The sequence below is a fragment of the Gavialis gangeticus genome, unplaced genomic scaffold (genome assembly GCF_001723915.1).
Source record: "Gavialis gangeticus isolate Ggan-Ray unplaced genomic scaffold, GavGan_comp1, whole genome shotgun sequence".
Taxonomy (NCBI): Eukaryota; Metazoa; Chordata; order Crocodylia; family Gavialidae; genus Gavialis; species Gavialis gangeticus.
In genome coordinates, this window is record NW_017728973.1 from 1,007,007 (window position 1) to 1,023,435 (window position 16,429).

General features: G+C 43.8%; 1 protein-coding gene across 1 annotated transcript in view; it reads left to right on the forward strand.

Moving 5' to 3' along the window:
* The window catches only part of FAM134C (family with sequence similarity 134 member C), a gene marked incomplete at its 5' end in the record, with an annotated part of 21,482 nt that extends 7,001 nt beyond the window's left edge, over window positions 1-14,481 (forward strand). The window contains 7 exons of the mRNA XM_019505046.1: window positions 1,849-1,879; window positions 4,118-4,244; window positions 7,168-7,252; window positions 7,884-8,021; window positions 8,778-8,857; window positions 9,529-9,661; window positions 10,633-14,481. Of these exons, the coding sequence (XP_019360591.1) occupies window positions 1,849-1,879; window positions 4,118-4,244; window positions 7,168-7,252; window positions 7,884-8,021; window positions 8,778-8,857; window positions 9,529-9,661; window positions 10,633-11,066 (1,028 nt within the window). The remainder of the gene's footprint in view (window positions 1-1,848; window positions 1,880-4,117; window positions 4,245-7,167; window positions 7,253-7,883; window positions 8,022-8,777; window positions 8,858-9,528; window positions 9,662-10,632) is intronic.
* Between the last annotated feature and the right edge of the window lie 1,948 nt (window positions 14,482-16,429).

The window sequence follows — 16,429 nt, forward strand, 5'->3', positions numbered from 1 at the left end:
GGGTTTGGGGGGGGGGGGGGTTGCCATATTAATTGCTACTGCTTCCCCACTGCCAGATTTCAAGACTTGTGGGGAGCCCCACAGCCCATATGCGATGGCTCTGTGGGCTGCATTTGGCCCACAGACCAGAGCTTGACCAGCCCTAACTTAGACTAATGGAGCTTCTATAATATACCATAGAAATAAACAAAGCTCCCATTATACAACTTGTGTTTAGAATAGTGTCCCAGGGTACTTACGGCATAGAAGGCAAGTTCCTGTCCTAATAAGCAAGAAATAAATGATGGATCCAGAATAGGGCTGGGTTTCTCTGTTATACACTGAAGGCTTGGTTTCAGGGATTTTTAGAAGGTAAAAATGGTTGGTGAATCACATTGTCACTTTGATGTTCAGAAAGTCAGAGGGGACATCTTTAAAAACAACTGCCTGAGTCTCATACATGAAATTACAATTTTTCATGTAGAACTTGTGGTCAGCATTGCCTTAAAAAGGTAAGGCTGGATGCATTTCTCACCTGCCACCTCAAAGCCAAATCTCCTATCTCCCAAGAGCTGGTTTCCTGCCTAGTAATAGAGATTGTGCAAAGCTTTATGCAGGCCAGGAAACAATGTAAAACATAAGGTAAGGCATGGCAGCTGGCACAGTTTCTTGCTTCATCTGTCTTAGGAGGCTAAACAAGCTTATGGTAGTATTTGTTAAGGGGGTGCAAAATGGGCTGTATTTGATTCAGATTTGGATTCGGCCCAAATCAGGGACCGTGATTCAATTCGTTGATTCGGATAACTGTCCCCAATTCAGTTTGGCTGAATCCGAATCTAAAGATTAGATGCTGATTCGGAGAATCAGCGATTCGCCCATAGACACAGCTTTAAATGTTTTTTCTACATACCTTGAGGTACCAGGCATGGCTCATGAACACTGCGATGCTGGGGCGGATGGTGTGTCCCACTGGGGGAGGAGGGGGGTGCTGCATGCTTGGCGGTGAACCCAAAAGTACTTCCAGTCCACTTTCAGGTTCACCAGGAAGCATGCAGCCCCGCCACCCCCCCGCCTCAGCAGTCGGCCATGGGGGGACCCCAGGTGCCCCCCCAGACCCAGGAGGCACCAGTCACCAAGCCGGGTGCTTCTGGTCCACTTCTGGGTCTGCTGCTGAGCATGCTGGGGGCCCCCCCCTGCACTCTTGTGGGATGCTCCATCCACCTCACCATTGCACCGTTGATGAGCTGCCTGGTACCTTGAGGTATGTAGAAAAAACATTTAAAGCTGTGTCTGTGTCCGAGTCTCTGAATCTCTCAGAATCGATTCGGAGGGATTAAAGGGTCTCTTGAATCCAAATCGAATCAGAGATTTGGCTGCTGAATCTCTGCCAAATAAAATTGGGGACCGAAGCTTCACACAGCTCTAGTATTTGTTCACCTAGGATTCCACATTCAAGTCCCTTGGTAACCCAGACGTAGGTTAGTTGGGAGAAATAGCATATTCCCAGGTCCCTCATCAAGTCTCATTCAAGGAAGTAAAGTGTCAAAGAACCTTTTTCTCCTGGGTATCTCAACAAGTCATCCCTTCCTGTCCACACCCAGCACAGTAAAGGGTGTATATACTACATGTGGAAACAGGAATGGCAGTTTTAGCAAAACTATAAAGCTGAATAGCCCTCCAGATCATTCTGTGCTGCACACTGGGTGCTGCTAACAGGGGTAAGCTGTTTCTTGCTGTCCTGGCCTCAGATAGTACAGTGTAAAGCAGCACATGCCTGGTAGTTGCTTACTTGTAATACTTGTCTTGGCTGATTCTGTACCAGTTGGCATGAAATTGCAACTAATGCAATATCTGTTCTTAATATTTTAGTGGCAAGAACTGATGAATCAGACACTGAGAGGTATGAAATATTAACTACATCTCTCTTTTGTATGTTATTAATTACGCCTCTCTTTTATATGTTTGGTGTTTTTATTATGTTAGCCGTAACTATGTTTTTTGCACGTGTTTGTCATGTTGACTTGGTTTCAGAGCATTGTTTAACAGCTGAAGCAAATGGTCCTGGGTTCTATTTTGCTTCTGCCACAAATTCTTGTTATGACCTTTGGCAAATTGCATTAGTTTCCCTCTTGTGTTCAACAGGGATGTTTGCTTCAGTGTTGTAGACCTTCATCTAAATTGGAGGTGCTACAAAGACCGTGCACAATATGTACAGAGAGCTTCCTTCTCGGTGGATATGTTATGTTGACAGAATAATTCCTCTTGGAACCAAGAAACTCCCTTTTTCTGTGACCAGAACTGGATGTATTTCAGGCTTCTCCTAGGAGTGGCTATATAGTGAGATCTTAATGCAGCCCAATGACTGGACTAGAACTCTAGTTCTGTTGGCCTTCCTAATAATACTGTCCCTTTCTAGGCACAAACTGTTGGCTTCTCATGCTATTACCCAAATTAGGGTTTTAAAAGCTACTTGTTAAACTCCTTAAATGTAGAAACCACTTAATTAGATGTCAAACAGCAAGTGTCTTACAAGGGATTTGAACACAAAAGAAAGCTGCCTTCTAAAGGCACAGATACCAAGTGACTTACCATTAATGAGTACTAATAGGAACTGTGGTATGTCACCTCTTAAGAGTGAAAGTGATTTTATTAGCTGGCATACAGGTCACTTGGAAAACCCAGTACTGAGTTCTTGGCAGCAGTGATGTAAGCACTTCAAAAACAGAATCCAGAAATTAAGCTAATGTATTAGTTATCTCCCCAAGGTATCTTCCTACAAAGTTTAGCTTTGGCTAAATTGAGAGAGAGAACTTCAGTTCCGTTCCGTTCCGTTCCATGTAATTCATTTCAAATTCAGTGAGGAAGACTTGGTAGTAAAGCTGTTGGCTCTAGAATGTGTAAGACTGTTTCAGTACTCTATCCTGCTACTGACATTTATATAGTTTCATAGTTTCTAGGGTCGGAAGGGACCTGAGTAGATCATCTAGTCCGACCCCCTGCCATGGCAGAAAAGATTACTGGGGTCAAACGACCCCAGCAAGGTGTTCATTTAACCTCCTCTTAAAGACCCCCAGGGTAGGAGCCAGCACCACTTCTCTTGGAAGTTGGTTCCAGATCCTAGCTGCCCTGACCGTGAAGTAGCGCCTCCTGATATCTAGCCTAAATGTACCCTCTGCCAGCTTGTGACCGTTATTCCTGGTCACTCCTGGCGGTGCTTGGGGGAACAGGGACTCCCCCAATGCCTGCTGATCCCCCCTGACTAGTTTTGTAACAGGCCACTAGATCCCCCCTCAGCCTTCTCTTTTGGAGGCTGTGAACAGGTTCAGGTCCCGTAGTCTCTCTTCGTAGGGCCTGCCCTGTTGCCCCCTGATCATGCGAGTGGCCCTCCTCTGGACCCTTTCCATGTTGTCCACATCCCTCTTGAAGTGCGGCGCCCAGAACTGGACGCAGTACTCCAACTGCATCCTGACCAGTGCCGTATAGAGGGGGAGGATCACCTCCTTGGACCTGCTTGAGATGCATCTGTGGATGCATGACAAGGTACGGTTGATACTGAACAAGTCAGTCTGCCTCTGTGGCACCTATAGAGGAAGTAGATTCGTTGTGGGTTTAATCAGATTACTATAATCTACAGTTCTTCTAATGCCACTGATATTATGGAGGAAGCAGACTCATGGTGGGTTTAACCAGATTACTATAACCTATAGTTACTCTAAACTACTGACACTGACATTATGTTGGTATTATGAGTACAAAATGAATGAATTCTAAATTTGGTTGGGTATTGGCAAAGCTATTATGTTCTAATAAAGATGCATATGATTACTTTTAGCTTTTGCTTGTCTTTGGCATCCAAGAGCATGGTAGTTTTTGCATTCTTGAGCAAAGAATTGAGGGACCTGGATTGCAGCACTCCCTTGTTCCTACTGAAATGTCAAATGTCAAGCTCATTTGTAGGCAAGCTGTCTGACTTTCTCAAAGCACCTATTCTTTTTTTGACTTTGGCCAGTGGGGGGAGAAGGGAGCAAGCAGTTTTATATTGAGGCTTCTATAATGAAGAGTTCCAAGATCAGATGTTAGCTTAGTAAAACCTTATGTCCCAGAAGTCATTCGCTCACTAATCTTTTGTTTCCTGTAGCTGGGGTTATGTTCACCCTCAGTTACTCAGCGTACCAGAGCTGTGCCGTCACTTAGCTGAAGGATGGGTCACTGGGGCCAACTTCTTAAGGAATCTCTTGGTTTTCAAAAGTCAAAATCCTGGCAAGGTAAGAAGTGAACTAAATGCTTGGCATTTAGTCTTTGTATACTGTTATTACAGGTATTGTAGTGGTATCACACAAGGGCTGTGTGCATTCATAGAATCACAGAAATTTAGGGTTGGAAGGGACATCAGGAAGTCATCTAGTTCCATCCCCTGTTCAAAGCTTAACTTTGCTCAACTATATCATCCCAGCCAGTGCTTTGTTTAGTTGGGTCTTAAAAACCTCCAAGGATGGAGATTTCACAACCCCTCTGGGTAACCTGTTCCAGTGCTTTACTTACCCTCCTCATTAGACAGTTTTTTGTAATATCTAACCTAAACTTCCCCTGCTGCAATTTGAGACAATTACTCCTTGTTCTGTCTGCCACCACTGAGAACAGTCTAGCTCCATCCTCTTTGTAACTGTTTTTCAGGTAGTTGAAGGCTGCTGTTAAGTCCTCTGTGTCTTCTCTTCTCCAGACTAAATAAGCCCAGTTCCCTCCTCATCTCCTCAGAAGTCATGTGCCAGCCCCAGCTAATGCAGCCCAGTATGCTGTTAGCCTTCTTTACAACAAGGGCACACTGTTGGCTTATATTCAGTTTATTGTTCACTGTAACCCCTAGGCCCTTTTCTCCAGAGCTGCTGCTTAGCCAGTCAGTTTCCAGCCTGTACTTGTGCATGGGATTGTTCAGTCCTCAGTGCAGGACTCTGCAGTTGTCCTTATTGAGATTTCTTTTGGTCTAGCACTTCAATTTGTCTAGGTCTCTGAATCCTAGCCCTACTCTTCAGCATATCTACTACTTCCCCAAGCTTAATGACATCTGAAGATTTGCTGAGGGTGCCCTCCATCCCATCTTCCAGGTTGTTGAGGAAGATACTAAACAAAACTGGCCCCAGGATTGACCCCTGGGGCACTCCACTTGATAGCAGCTGCATAGCAGCTGCCAACTAGATATTGAGGTATTGATTACTACCCTTTGAGCCTGATGATCCAGACAGTTTTCTGTACATGTTACAGTCCATTTATCCAACCTGTACTTTCTTAGCTTGCTTGTGAGAATGTCGTGAGAGACTGTATCAAAAGCCTTGCTGAAGTCAAGGTATATCACGTCCACAGCTCTCCCTGCGTTCACAGAGCCACTCATCTCACCATGGAAGGCAGTCAGGTTGGTCAGGCATGACTTGCCCTTGGTGAACCCATGCTGACTGTTCCTAATCACTTTCTGCAAGTGCTTAGAAATGGATTCCTTGAGGACCTGCTCCATTTTTCCAGGGACTGAGGAAGGTGTTTTCTACCTCAAAAGGGCTTGTGGTTGGAAAACAAAGAGAATAGCTAATGGGTGGTGGAGAGGGAAGGCATGGACATGCATTACATGTAGAATCTGATTCAAATGCAGTTTAAATCTGAAACAGACAGATATGCAAACTTATAAAATCTGTTTAAAGCTGCCAGGGATGGTTGAAAAGGGTACCTAGAAAATTAAGGTGCTTTGAATCAGTTGACAATGCACCAGTTCAGGGTTATGTGCGAATGTCGAGCATTCTGTGACATGGACCTGGTAAGTCCTCTAGGTATCCCACATTTCATTGCACCTGCAGCTGGCTCTGGTATGTAGACAGAACTCTACTACTCCTCCTTCCTTTTGTTAGCACTTTTTATTGATGACCTCCCTTGCAATGCTTGTTCATCAGTAAAAGCTGTTGTTCTAACCATCAGGCGTGTCTTCATTCCCTGCTTGACCAGGGCCCCTCAGCATGCCCCAGAGATGATGATAATGTGGTCCCAAGCACCCCTCCCACCCTTCCGCCCACTTCAAGGCAGTTGAGCACAATGAAGACTTTGGTCAATTGCAGACCCTTGAAGTTTACTGACATGGTGTTTAAGAGAGAAAGGAAACCAGAAAAGTGAAAACACCCACAGCCAAGGTTACTCACCCCTTGGGAACCACAAAAGACAAGTGTAAGCACCCTCTCCCCACTCATTCACTGCAAGGCATGATGGGCTGCGGTTCACTTCCTGGTGTTGGAGCCACAGTACTTCAGTGCCTAAAAGGTTCTGCCTGGAACTCTAGGGCACTGTACACGTGGACACCTCCAACCTGTGACAGTTGTGAACTGGTTCCCAATCGGTGATATTTGGGAATGGTTCAGTTGTTACATGTGTCTGAACCCAGAGAGAACATCCAAGCAGAGTAGGGGATGGATATAAACAATTGTAACAATTGCAGTGTTTCAAAGGACCAGGTGTACAAACCTATACGCCTGTTGAAATATTATAGAAGCTGCTGAAATGCTGCAAAATACTACTTTTTTTAAGATGAGGTACTATTTTGGGGCATTTCACTTTGTTACTTGTGCACTAGGGCAGAAGCCTGTCTGCGCTCTGGTTGATTTCACTTTCTGTTTTGTGTGAATATAACTACTTTTCTTTAGTAGTAGTTTTGAAGAGCTTGTTACTACTACAACAGGTCTGTGGCTCACTTTCTGTGTTAAGCCTGCTTTATGAACTTTTTGAAAAATTAGTCCGAAGTCTTACTGAAAAAAGAACTTGTATTGGCATTGTAACCGTTCTCTTTGGAAAGGAAATATTCAAGTCTGTATACTTACACTTCTCTAACTGATCACGTCTTCAGGAAGATCTATCACTGTACACACTGTCATGTTTTAGCTTATCAGCTGCCTTCCATAGGATATGAGATTAGTACCCTAGGACAGGATACTGTGGAGAGCAGTCTTTTCTTTGCCATGTTAAGGTATCATAGAATAAGAGACAGAGTTTCTTAGAGGCTTGCTTCTTCTAATCTTGTTCAGCAATCCTGTTCTGTTTAGAGTATCAGAACAGCTTTGTTGATATGAGAAGATGGTTGTTGTATTAGGTTGAAATCACTTGATTCAGTTTTTTTTTTTATAATACAGTGGAAACTTACATTGTCTTCTCTGCCTGCAGTTTTGCCTTTTAGCATGTGGTGTCTTTACTTTCTTGACTGTTCTGGGCCGTTACATCCCTGGACTCTTGCTCTCCTACCTTATGTGTAAGTACAAGATTCCCAAACCCAAAGGTTTTGTAAATGCTATGGGAGGAGCTGATATTGCTAATTTGGTTTCAGTAGTGAAGCTGGTGTGGCTGATTGAAATTTAATAGCAGAACAAATTCACCTGGAATGTAGTCATTACTGTCCAGCTCTTCAACATCTTTGTATCAACAGTATGTTTGGGACACTGGGGCTGTACTGATACTGAACACTAGCATTTTGCATCTCTTATTTATTTTGTTGAATGAGCCTGTATAACTGCTAACTGCCCATCCCCTACAGCATTGATTCAGAGTATAGTACTTTACTGTTGTTGTGCTATACAGCAGAACCTCGATATTTTGCAGGGTTAGGTCTCCTGTGAAGCTGAGGGTTTGCAAAGTAAACCAGGTATGCAGAGCAGAAGGAAACAGCTATATAGGGAACCACTGAGGTACACCAGCTGACTGGAAAACCAGTGTCCTGTTCTTCATTCGGCAACCCACTGCAAGTTAAGTGGGTTATGACCCACGTGGGTATGAATGATCTGGGTTCTGTTGTACCTGGTGTCCCACATTTGAAAGCACTCAGTAATGGATCTGCTAAGTTGCATACTGAACAAGTTTCTAACAACTTCCTTTTTTTGCCTTAGTGCTCTTCATTCTGCTGTGGCCCCTGGCAGTGTACCACAAACTGGGGCAGCGTGTGTACGTGAAGCTGGAGCCAGCTCTGCAGCGGCTGGACTTCAGTGTTCAAGGTTACATGATGTCAAAACAGCGAGAGAGGCAATGTAAGTCTCCAAAAAAGTAGCTAAAATGAGCCACACAGCTGGATTCTGGACTGGTCACTAAAATGCATCCCCAATCTTGTAGTTTGACAACTACTGCCTGTGTTGCACAGCTCTGATTTCCCCTTGTCAAACATTCATAGCATTCTGATCAGTGTCCACCACACAGTTACTGGGTTCATTTACTTTTAGGTATAAATTCAAAAGGCTCCATGCTTTTCCTCCTTTTTTAACCACTGGAGTGTACTATATTTTCTTGCATACAGCACAACTAAAATGTAATGCACGCCTTGTTCTTTAAAGGCAGAAAGAACAAAAAAAAAAAATCTTTTCTTGTTGTAAGTGAGTAGCAGTAGTTAACAAGCAGAGCCCTTACCAGCAGAAGCTGTTCTTACCCTTTTTTTTCTTTTTCTCTTCTCATATGTAATGCACGCTACAATTTCTAGCAGCTAGTTTGTAGCGGGGAAGTGCATGTTCTGTGTGAGAAAGTCGGGTAATCTTTAATATGGAGTCTTAATTTTGAAAAAGCTGGTTTTGTCTGTAACTTCTTCCTCTCCATTGCAAGGGTTTTGCTGAGTATATCTCAATCTTGGCACAACCCAAACCAGAATGTGTAAGTGGCAGTTGTCCAGTGCCATTTTTTGTGACCAATTTAGATACAAACTGTGCTCATTTGAAGAGTTTTACTCGGTCTGATAGAGTGCATAGAAATGCTGTGCTCTGGGAGTAATCATTTATTTCTGCTCCAATTCATGGCAGTGCGTCAACAAGCGTCAAATCAGCACCCTCCTGACGATGGGAGTGACAGCGAAGAGGAGCTTGCTGCATTCTGTCCCAAGGTAAGGTGATGTGCTTAAGAAATGGAGGAAACCTCAAAACTTGGAGGGGAAAAAATGCTTTTAGTGTGCTGGTGGACTTTCAGTTTATTTGGGCATGCAGAGAAACTGCAGCCCTGGAATGCAGTCTGGCCCCAAGCCTAGGATATTCTGGTTGGGAGGAAAGTTTTGGCAGAGTCTAACCTCAGGCTCTTGCACATGGCCTGGTCTTATGTTTAGAAACCTGAGTGCTGTGGATCTCTGGTCTTCTCACCCCTCTTGATCTAAGATGCCTAAGTATGAGAATGTGGAGTTAAAGCTCTGAAATGGTATTTTCCTTTTTGGACTTCAATCTGCAAACTTCTCTCTTAAACTCCCCAAAGAACTATTTATGCTATTCATCCCCTAAGGTTCCTTGACAGATTACTTCTAAAGCTTGATTTTTGCTTTTGATTTGGGGCCTTCAGTGGTATAAGAGTAGCGAGGGGCAGGTGGTTTGCATTGCATGTCCTCTAACTTACAAGGAACTTAATATCTCTCTCCTCAGCAATCCCTGCAAAGGAGTGTAAGAGATGGGATTGCATTTTTCTGTAGGTTGCTGGGTCATCAGAATCTTTCCAGCTTGGAGCATGAATAAATCATCTTCAGTCCAGCCAGCAGTAATGTGCTCAATTGTATTTTCTTCTGTTTCAAAGCTGGATGATTCTGTAGTTGCCAAGGAACTGACCATCTCTGATTCTGAGCATTCAGACGCTGAAGTTTCCTACACTGAGAATGCGACATTTAACTTGTCAAGAGGCCAAACTCCACTGACTGAGGGATCTGAAGGTGAGAGAAAAGGGGTAGCTGCTATATAAGTCCTAAATAAGCTGTTTATCATGTTGCAGTGTGATGGATGGTAGAGAACACATCTGGCTTGTGTTCTGTCCTGAGAGTTGAAGTCTGGCTTTTCCCAGTGAAATCCACTTTGTGGCTAGAACACGGTGGAGTCCTTGTCCAGTTTGAACAGAAAGCTTCAGGAAGACAATGGCAGATGTTTCTTAGAAGAGCAGATTCAGTTTAGAAATAAGTGTTTCACCATGAACTCTGATACTGAACAAAGTAATGGGTTTAGGACTTTGTCAGTCTGTCTTTCAAAGAATATTAAAAGACTGTCTGCAGTTATAGAGAGAACATAGGCTGTCAGGTTAGGTTATCTGTAAGGTGTTCTAACGTGTCTTTCATGATTAGTGCAGTGAGAGTATAACATTGCCAGCATAATAAAGTTGCAACAATTTAAGCAAAAGCATATTTTACCCATTTCATAAATCAGTGTAGAACTCTTACTGGCTTCCAGTTAACCCAGTTTCTAATTAATTTGAGGTAAATGAATGTATGCCTGGGGTAAACGGAAATAAGGGCCAATGCAAGGATTTGTACCATTTTAATAAAACTGGTTTAAAGTAAAACTTCATGGGGTAAGCCAGTGCAACTTTCATGTGAACAAGTCCTGATTCTCTGAAGTTCAGCAGCTGACTACATACTGGTTGATCACTGGGAAAGAGTCCCAGGAGGAAGTTTGTGTTGACATCAGACATATCTGCAGCATTCAAGCAGCCCTCTTGGAAAAGGAGTTAGTAAATGAAACAAGCACCGCTATCTTTAGCCTCAGAAGAGGGAGAATAGGGTAATGCTGAGCTCTGCAAGGGACTGGCATGGTATTATCTCAGCTGCGCTTTCCTGGGGAACTTGGAAACTTGTGTGTTATGTTTAACTTTTGTCTCCTATCATGCCTAACTTTTGTGTCTCTCTTATTTTAGACCTGGATGGTCATAGTGACCCAGAAGAGTCTTTTGCCAGGGATCTCCCTGACTTCCCTTCCATAAATCCAGAGGTGACTGGAATAGATGATGAGGATGACACCAGCATTGGGATTCCAAGCCTTGCTTACCGTTCCCAAGGCACAGAAGATCTGCGCCCCCCTTATGACCAAGAAGTTGTTGGTCTACTACCATCTGCACACCATCTTACAAATAACTTAGCTGGATTTGTCACCAGGGGAATGATACAATTAGCTTTGTCAGGAGCCTCCCAGTCAGGCCCTGCATACAGTGACAATTCCCAGAGAGGCACAAAGACTTATCTCAGAACCTCCAGCTCTGACTTGGACACTGATGCAGAAGGGGATGACTTTGAACTCTTGGATCAGTCGGAGCTGAACCAGTTGGATCCTGCAGGCTCGCGAGGCCATTAAGCAATCTCCTCTCTCTCCCTCCTCATTTTTCTATCATGCATAGTGAAGGGGAATCTTCAAAGGAAAAGCATTGTCCAGTCACCTGAACTGTTTCCTGTGTTGGGTACCAGTGTTCTGGCAGCCAATCCTAGCTGGGTACATCACTGTGACTTGACATTGTAGAGGGCTAGCTTGGATTTTAAAATGAACCACTCTGGTAACTGGCAGGGAAAAGGCTTTTGATGGGATAGCCTCATGATCACACACATCATTCTGCATTGTCTACTGTGATTCTTCTTGCCCCAAACCTGCTCACTTAATACTTGCATTGTGGGTCTGCAACTCCAGTGCTCCCTCAGTCAAACAGACTTAAGTGTCAATTAAGAGTTTCTTGCAGCTCAGCCTCCTTCATGTAGACCTACAACAAAAGGTGAACAGGACTGGCTTCCTCTTTAAATACTGTAACCTAGATATTTTAAGGTTGGTTGTTTTTGGTTTTGTTTTTAGTTCTTTCTACTCCTGTGCACAGACTCTGACATTTCTTCCCTCAGTATCTAGCTCTTGGGTAGAAGCTAACCTCCCGATCATTTACTTATTGCAAACTTCATAACTAAAACAGTATCCCACAACTTTTACTGTTGCACTTTTAATAACAACTTGTATTTCCTCAAAAATGATGCTTTCTAGTTATGCTGTTTTGTAAGACAATGGCAATAAAACATCAACTGTGATGGCTAGACTCCTTCCAAGATCATCTATGTGCAGCAGCTGCTATTGCATTTGCATTTCTGAAATGAATGGAGTTAGTTCTAGATCTAAAATCTGCTAACTAAACTTCCCAGTTTTACTCCAGAATAGGTGCAGCCTGGGCAGTAGCAATACTACATTTCTGTGACAATGCCTTGTCATGTGACTACTTAGCTACTGTGGGGGGACTTTCTGTAGGAATGTGGGAGAGGATTTGGGCTGCTTAGCCCATTCTCTCCTTGGCCTCTGGTCCACTGTGATGTAGAAATGACATATGCCCGGTAGGAATAGAACAGAGGCCACCAGCCTGTGGCACTGAAATGACCAAACAGCTGCCAGATAATGAGTTTGGTCATTTACAGACTCAAACCAGCAACCTGGAGGGAAAAAGCTCTGTAAACTGACTGGCCTGAGCCATTCAACTTTTCCCTTGTTGCTAAACTTTCCCATTGTATTTCTTAAGCCATAGTGGATTACAGTTGTGCAGCCAGCAATTTACTTCGTCAGGGAAACCACTTCTTGTTGAAGCTCATTTTCATTTGCTCATGTTAGTTCAGGAAAGCTGCTTTTCGGGCCATCTTGTCCATATAAGATGCAGGATGGAAAGAGGCTAATATTGTATTTGAATTGGGAAGTCACTTGGCTGTCAGGTGATGAGTAAAATGTGAAATTTATGTGGAGGCTTCACACACAGTTAGTGTCAGCAGCCTGCTTATATAAAAATAAATTTTAATTGTAGTTCAGCAAGGATATTCCATTTGAAACAGTTCACCTTCCTCCTACCCCTCCCAAAACCTTAGAGGTGGTAACTTGGACATAGTTATTATGACCAGTTATGACTATATGAAAGCAAATAATTTTGCTTTCTAAGCTCGTTGAACAAGAGTTGTTAAAGCATTAAAAGTTTAACTTGCCTCAATGCTAGTATTCAGGGTGGCTGAAATGATTTGATACCATGGATATCTGATTGACAGTGCTCTGCATAGGCTGCCATGTTGGAAATCTCCTGTCATTGCAATTATAACTTTCATGTCAGTACACTGCCTGTCAGAGGGGGCTGCAACACGTGTAGAAGACTAGAGTGTTCCTAATTGGGAGCAATAACTGAATGAGCCATTAGCACTTTAAATAGCTTGAAGCCATTAACCCTGGTTAGGAGGTTTAAGACAGTGGTACTCAACCTCTGGCCCAGGGAGCCATGTCATCCCATGGGTCCAGAAATTTGGTGATGGAGGAGTGGTAGCAGCATTAGTTGCTCCTAGAATCATGGCAATTAAAGCTGCCACTGTTCCCTTGCTCCAAAATTTCTGAACTTGTGGGGAATCCTGTGGTCTGGATAACATGGTTCCATGTGCTGGACCACCCTGGTGTGCCATCTCCATGACTGAATCTAGTGTATGGAATCAGGCCAAAGCCAGATTCGGTGCATAAGGTTGCACCATGTGGGGTTATACTGGATTGTATTAGTGAATCAACCCTGGGTGAGATCAGGCCCATGGACAATCCCTGTGCTTAGGATCTGGCCCTGCACTACTTGTTCAGCTTGTGGGGCTGGAGAGGTTGAGCACCACTGGCTTAAGAGGTTAAAACTGATATGCTGGACTCATCCTGTTCCTTTCTGAGGTTCTGACTGTGTCCTCTGAGAATTAAAATTTACTTGGTAAGGTAGAGAATTACTTCTAGAAAGTAAGAGCAACCTTAGGAACAACATGGTACAAAAAGCTGTCACATTCCTGTTTCTTACAAGATTTAGTGGTCCAAATTTGTCTGAGCTCGGAGCTTAAAAGCACAACAGACTCCTGTTCTCTAAAAGCAGTAGTGCATCCTAGTTTGCTTCACATTCTTGCCTCTTCACAAGAGGAGCTGCCTCTTGAAGTGACAATGGCATGCTTCGGGAAGAGGCCCTGAACTCCCCCTTCCAGTGTAGAGCAGGGAGATTTTGAAACCCAGTAACAGCAGGAGCCAAGCCATGCTAATTTTAGTAAAGTCCTGCCAAATGGTGTAAATGTTGTTTGTTACAAACAAGTCACCTGTGATCACTCAGCAAATGCACTGAGTTGTAAGACTTGTTATCATGCAGGGTGTTTGAAGAAAATGGAGTCCAAGCACTGTTGCATGAGTAATGTACAGCTTTAGAGGATATTTAAATCTGGAAAAAATGTCTGTCTTATGGCTCTCCTTTTCCTCATGTGGCTTTCTCTTCTGTGAAGAAGAACAAACATCAGCAAAGGACTTTCTAACAAAATACCTCAAATGGTAGGTAGCTGTGGGAAAGTGACAAGTAGCACTAACATCACTCCAACAGTGGGTCAAATTGTATTCCTTTCATGACATCAGCCATCCACAATGAAGTGCCAGTGTGATGTTACAGAACTGCTTGGAGGTTCTGATGAGCCTAAATACTTGTAGATCTCCAACTCATTGGCAGTGCTTTAGGCTTTACTAGGCAACTAGATAAATCCATTTTAGCCAACAAACTTACATTTATTTTACACCGAAGGTGGTGTCTTGAAACTTCTTGGTATAATAACTTTGCTTCTTCATACTCCATTATGTGTACAGAGGTTGTTTACTTCTGGTAAAATTCAAGGGACTTGCAAAGAAGGGACAGTAAATAATCCCTTGATAATGAGGCACAGGGGAAGTTTCATAGACCATTCTCAGTGCTGTGGATACTGCAGGATTTAAAGTGAAGCATCACAAAAATTAGGCATCTAGAAATTTTGGGCTCTGTACTTCCTTACAGATGTAACTGTCTATTTTGTAGTCACTATGAGGGCTTTCGCATTTGGAGGAAAGTGCTGTGCTCTTAAGTTTCCGCAGTCTTATGACTTGTAGTGGCAGTCTCCCTATCTTGCGTCTCTGAGGACCAGAGGAAGGAACCAATCTCTTTGGCAGAACTGAGGTCAGTTTTTCTACTGAAGCATTTTGTCTCACCAAATGACCTTGTAGCAAAATCCCCGCCCCCCCCGCCCAAGGATGTGTAGTTATGGGTAGGAGACAAACAGTTCAAGGTCAAACTTGTTCCTTGCTGCAGTACAAGAAATAAATATCAATTTTCACATGTTGCACATGTGAAAGTAGAGCTGTTATGCATAGTGCTGTGAAATATTCTTGGCCTCACTGGCCTCTTCAGTCTGTACTAAATTGATCCCTCTCTTTAAAGAGAGAAATATCCAAAGACCTCTGGAGCAGAAAATGTTTGCAAATTGTATTTGGGTGTAACTTTTTAACATTCTTTTGGTGCTGGCTCTTAAATACTGGTAGCATTGCCGCCTCCTATGTGTGGACACTCGTTAATCTACTCTTTGAAAGGTTGCTTTTCTTTTCTTGTTTTAAACACATTGTAGTCCCAACCAAAAGTATGCATGCATGCCTTCATCTCATGCTGAATCAGGTTTGCCACCCTCAGTGGGAACATACGCAGAACATATGTCCACTTTGTTTCCTGAACAGTATGAGACTTGGATGAATCCTGTGAGTTTTACATTTTAATGGAGCTCTCAGGCAGTTTCCAAGGTTTGTGGTACCTTGTGACAATGTGTACTTTTTGCTGAATTAAACCTTTTTTTCTTTGTAGATCTGCATATCTGGTGTGAGCATCTAGTTTCAGTTGAAGCTGCATCATTTCTAGAATTCATTCATTTAGAAATTCATAGGCATTAAAACTTAGCATTTTAAGACATACAACACACTGCCTTTTTGCCAAACAATGTGAAGTCAGAAATGTGATAAATGACACTTTTTTTCCTAGTGAAGCTACACTAAAAAAAAAAAGATATTCTTGCCTAATGAGAGTGCAGTGCTTTGTAAATTTTAAATTGTTTGGTTTGGTATCACTCGTATGGCAATATCATTGTTATCTACTTGATTTTTAGTGGTTACCGTAGCTAACATTGTAAAAGGCTAGCGTACAGTAATTTTGTGTCATCTTACAGAGATGTTTTTGGAAGTAATTTAAGTAAAATGTTGATTAGAACAACTTGGTTTGTCCTCTTCTTTTTGCCGGGCACAGTTAAATGGAATGATGCATGACTCCAAGAGTTTGCCACAAATGTCTTATCCCTGCAGGGAGGGTAGGGGAAACTTTCCTGGTATCCTTGCTGGGCATGGACACATGGAACACTCAGTCCAGTTTAAATACAGCCTGAACCTGAAGTGGCCAGACCTACCAGCCTGTAAAACCACTGGGCCTGGCCAGAGGAATAGGAACATGCATTTCCCCCGGGGCAGGTGGGAGCCCACCATGTGCCTGGCAGCTTGTCCCCGGGGAACGCCTGAGCCACGCTGCTCTGGCGGGGGGAAGGGGAGCGGGGGGCCAGCAATGTGCTGGCCCCAGCAGCAGCCTTACCTAGGGGCCTCCGGGGGCTGCAGCTGCTGCAGGGAGCCGGGTTGACAGCCGCAGCTTGGCTGTAGCGGGCTAGGCTCGGGTTTGGGCGGCGCTGCCCCGCTTCTTTTTGGCGTGCGGGTCAGAAACCCCCCGGTGCTGCTAAGCAGCAGCGTAGAGACCACGCACGTGGACGGGGCCGGCCGGACGCGGCCCCGAAGGCGGGTGAGAGGAGCCGCGCAGGAACCCGTGCCGTGCACAAGCAGGGGCAGGTCCCGGCCCCGCCCCCCGGGGCTCCTGGGGAAACGTC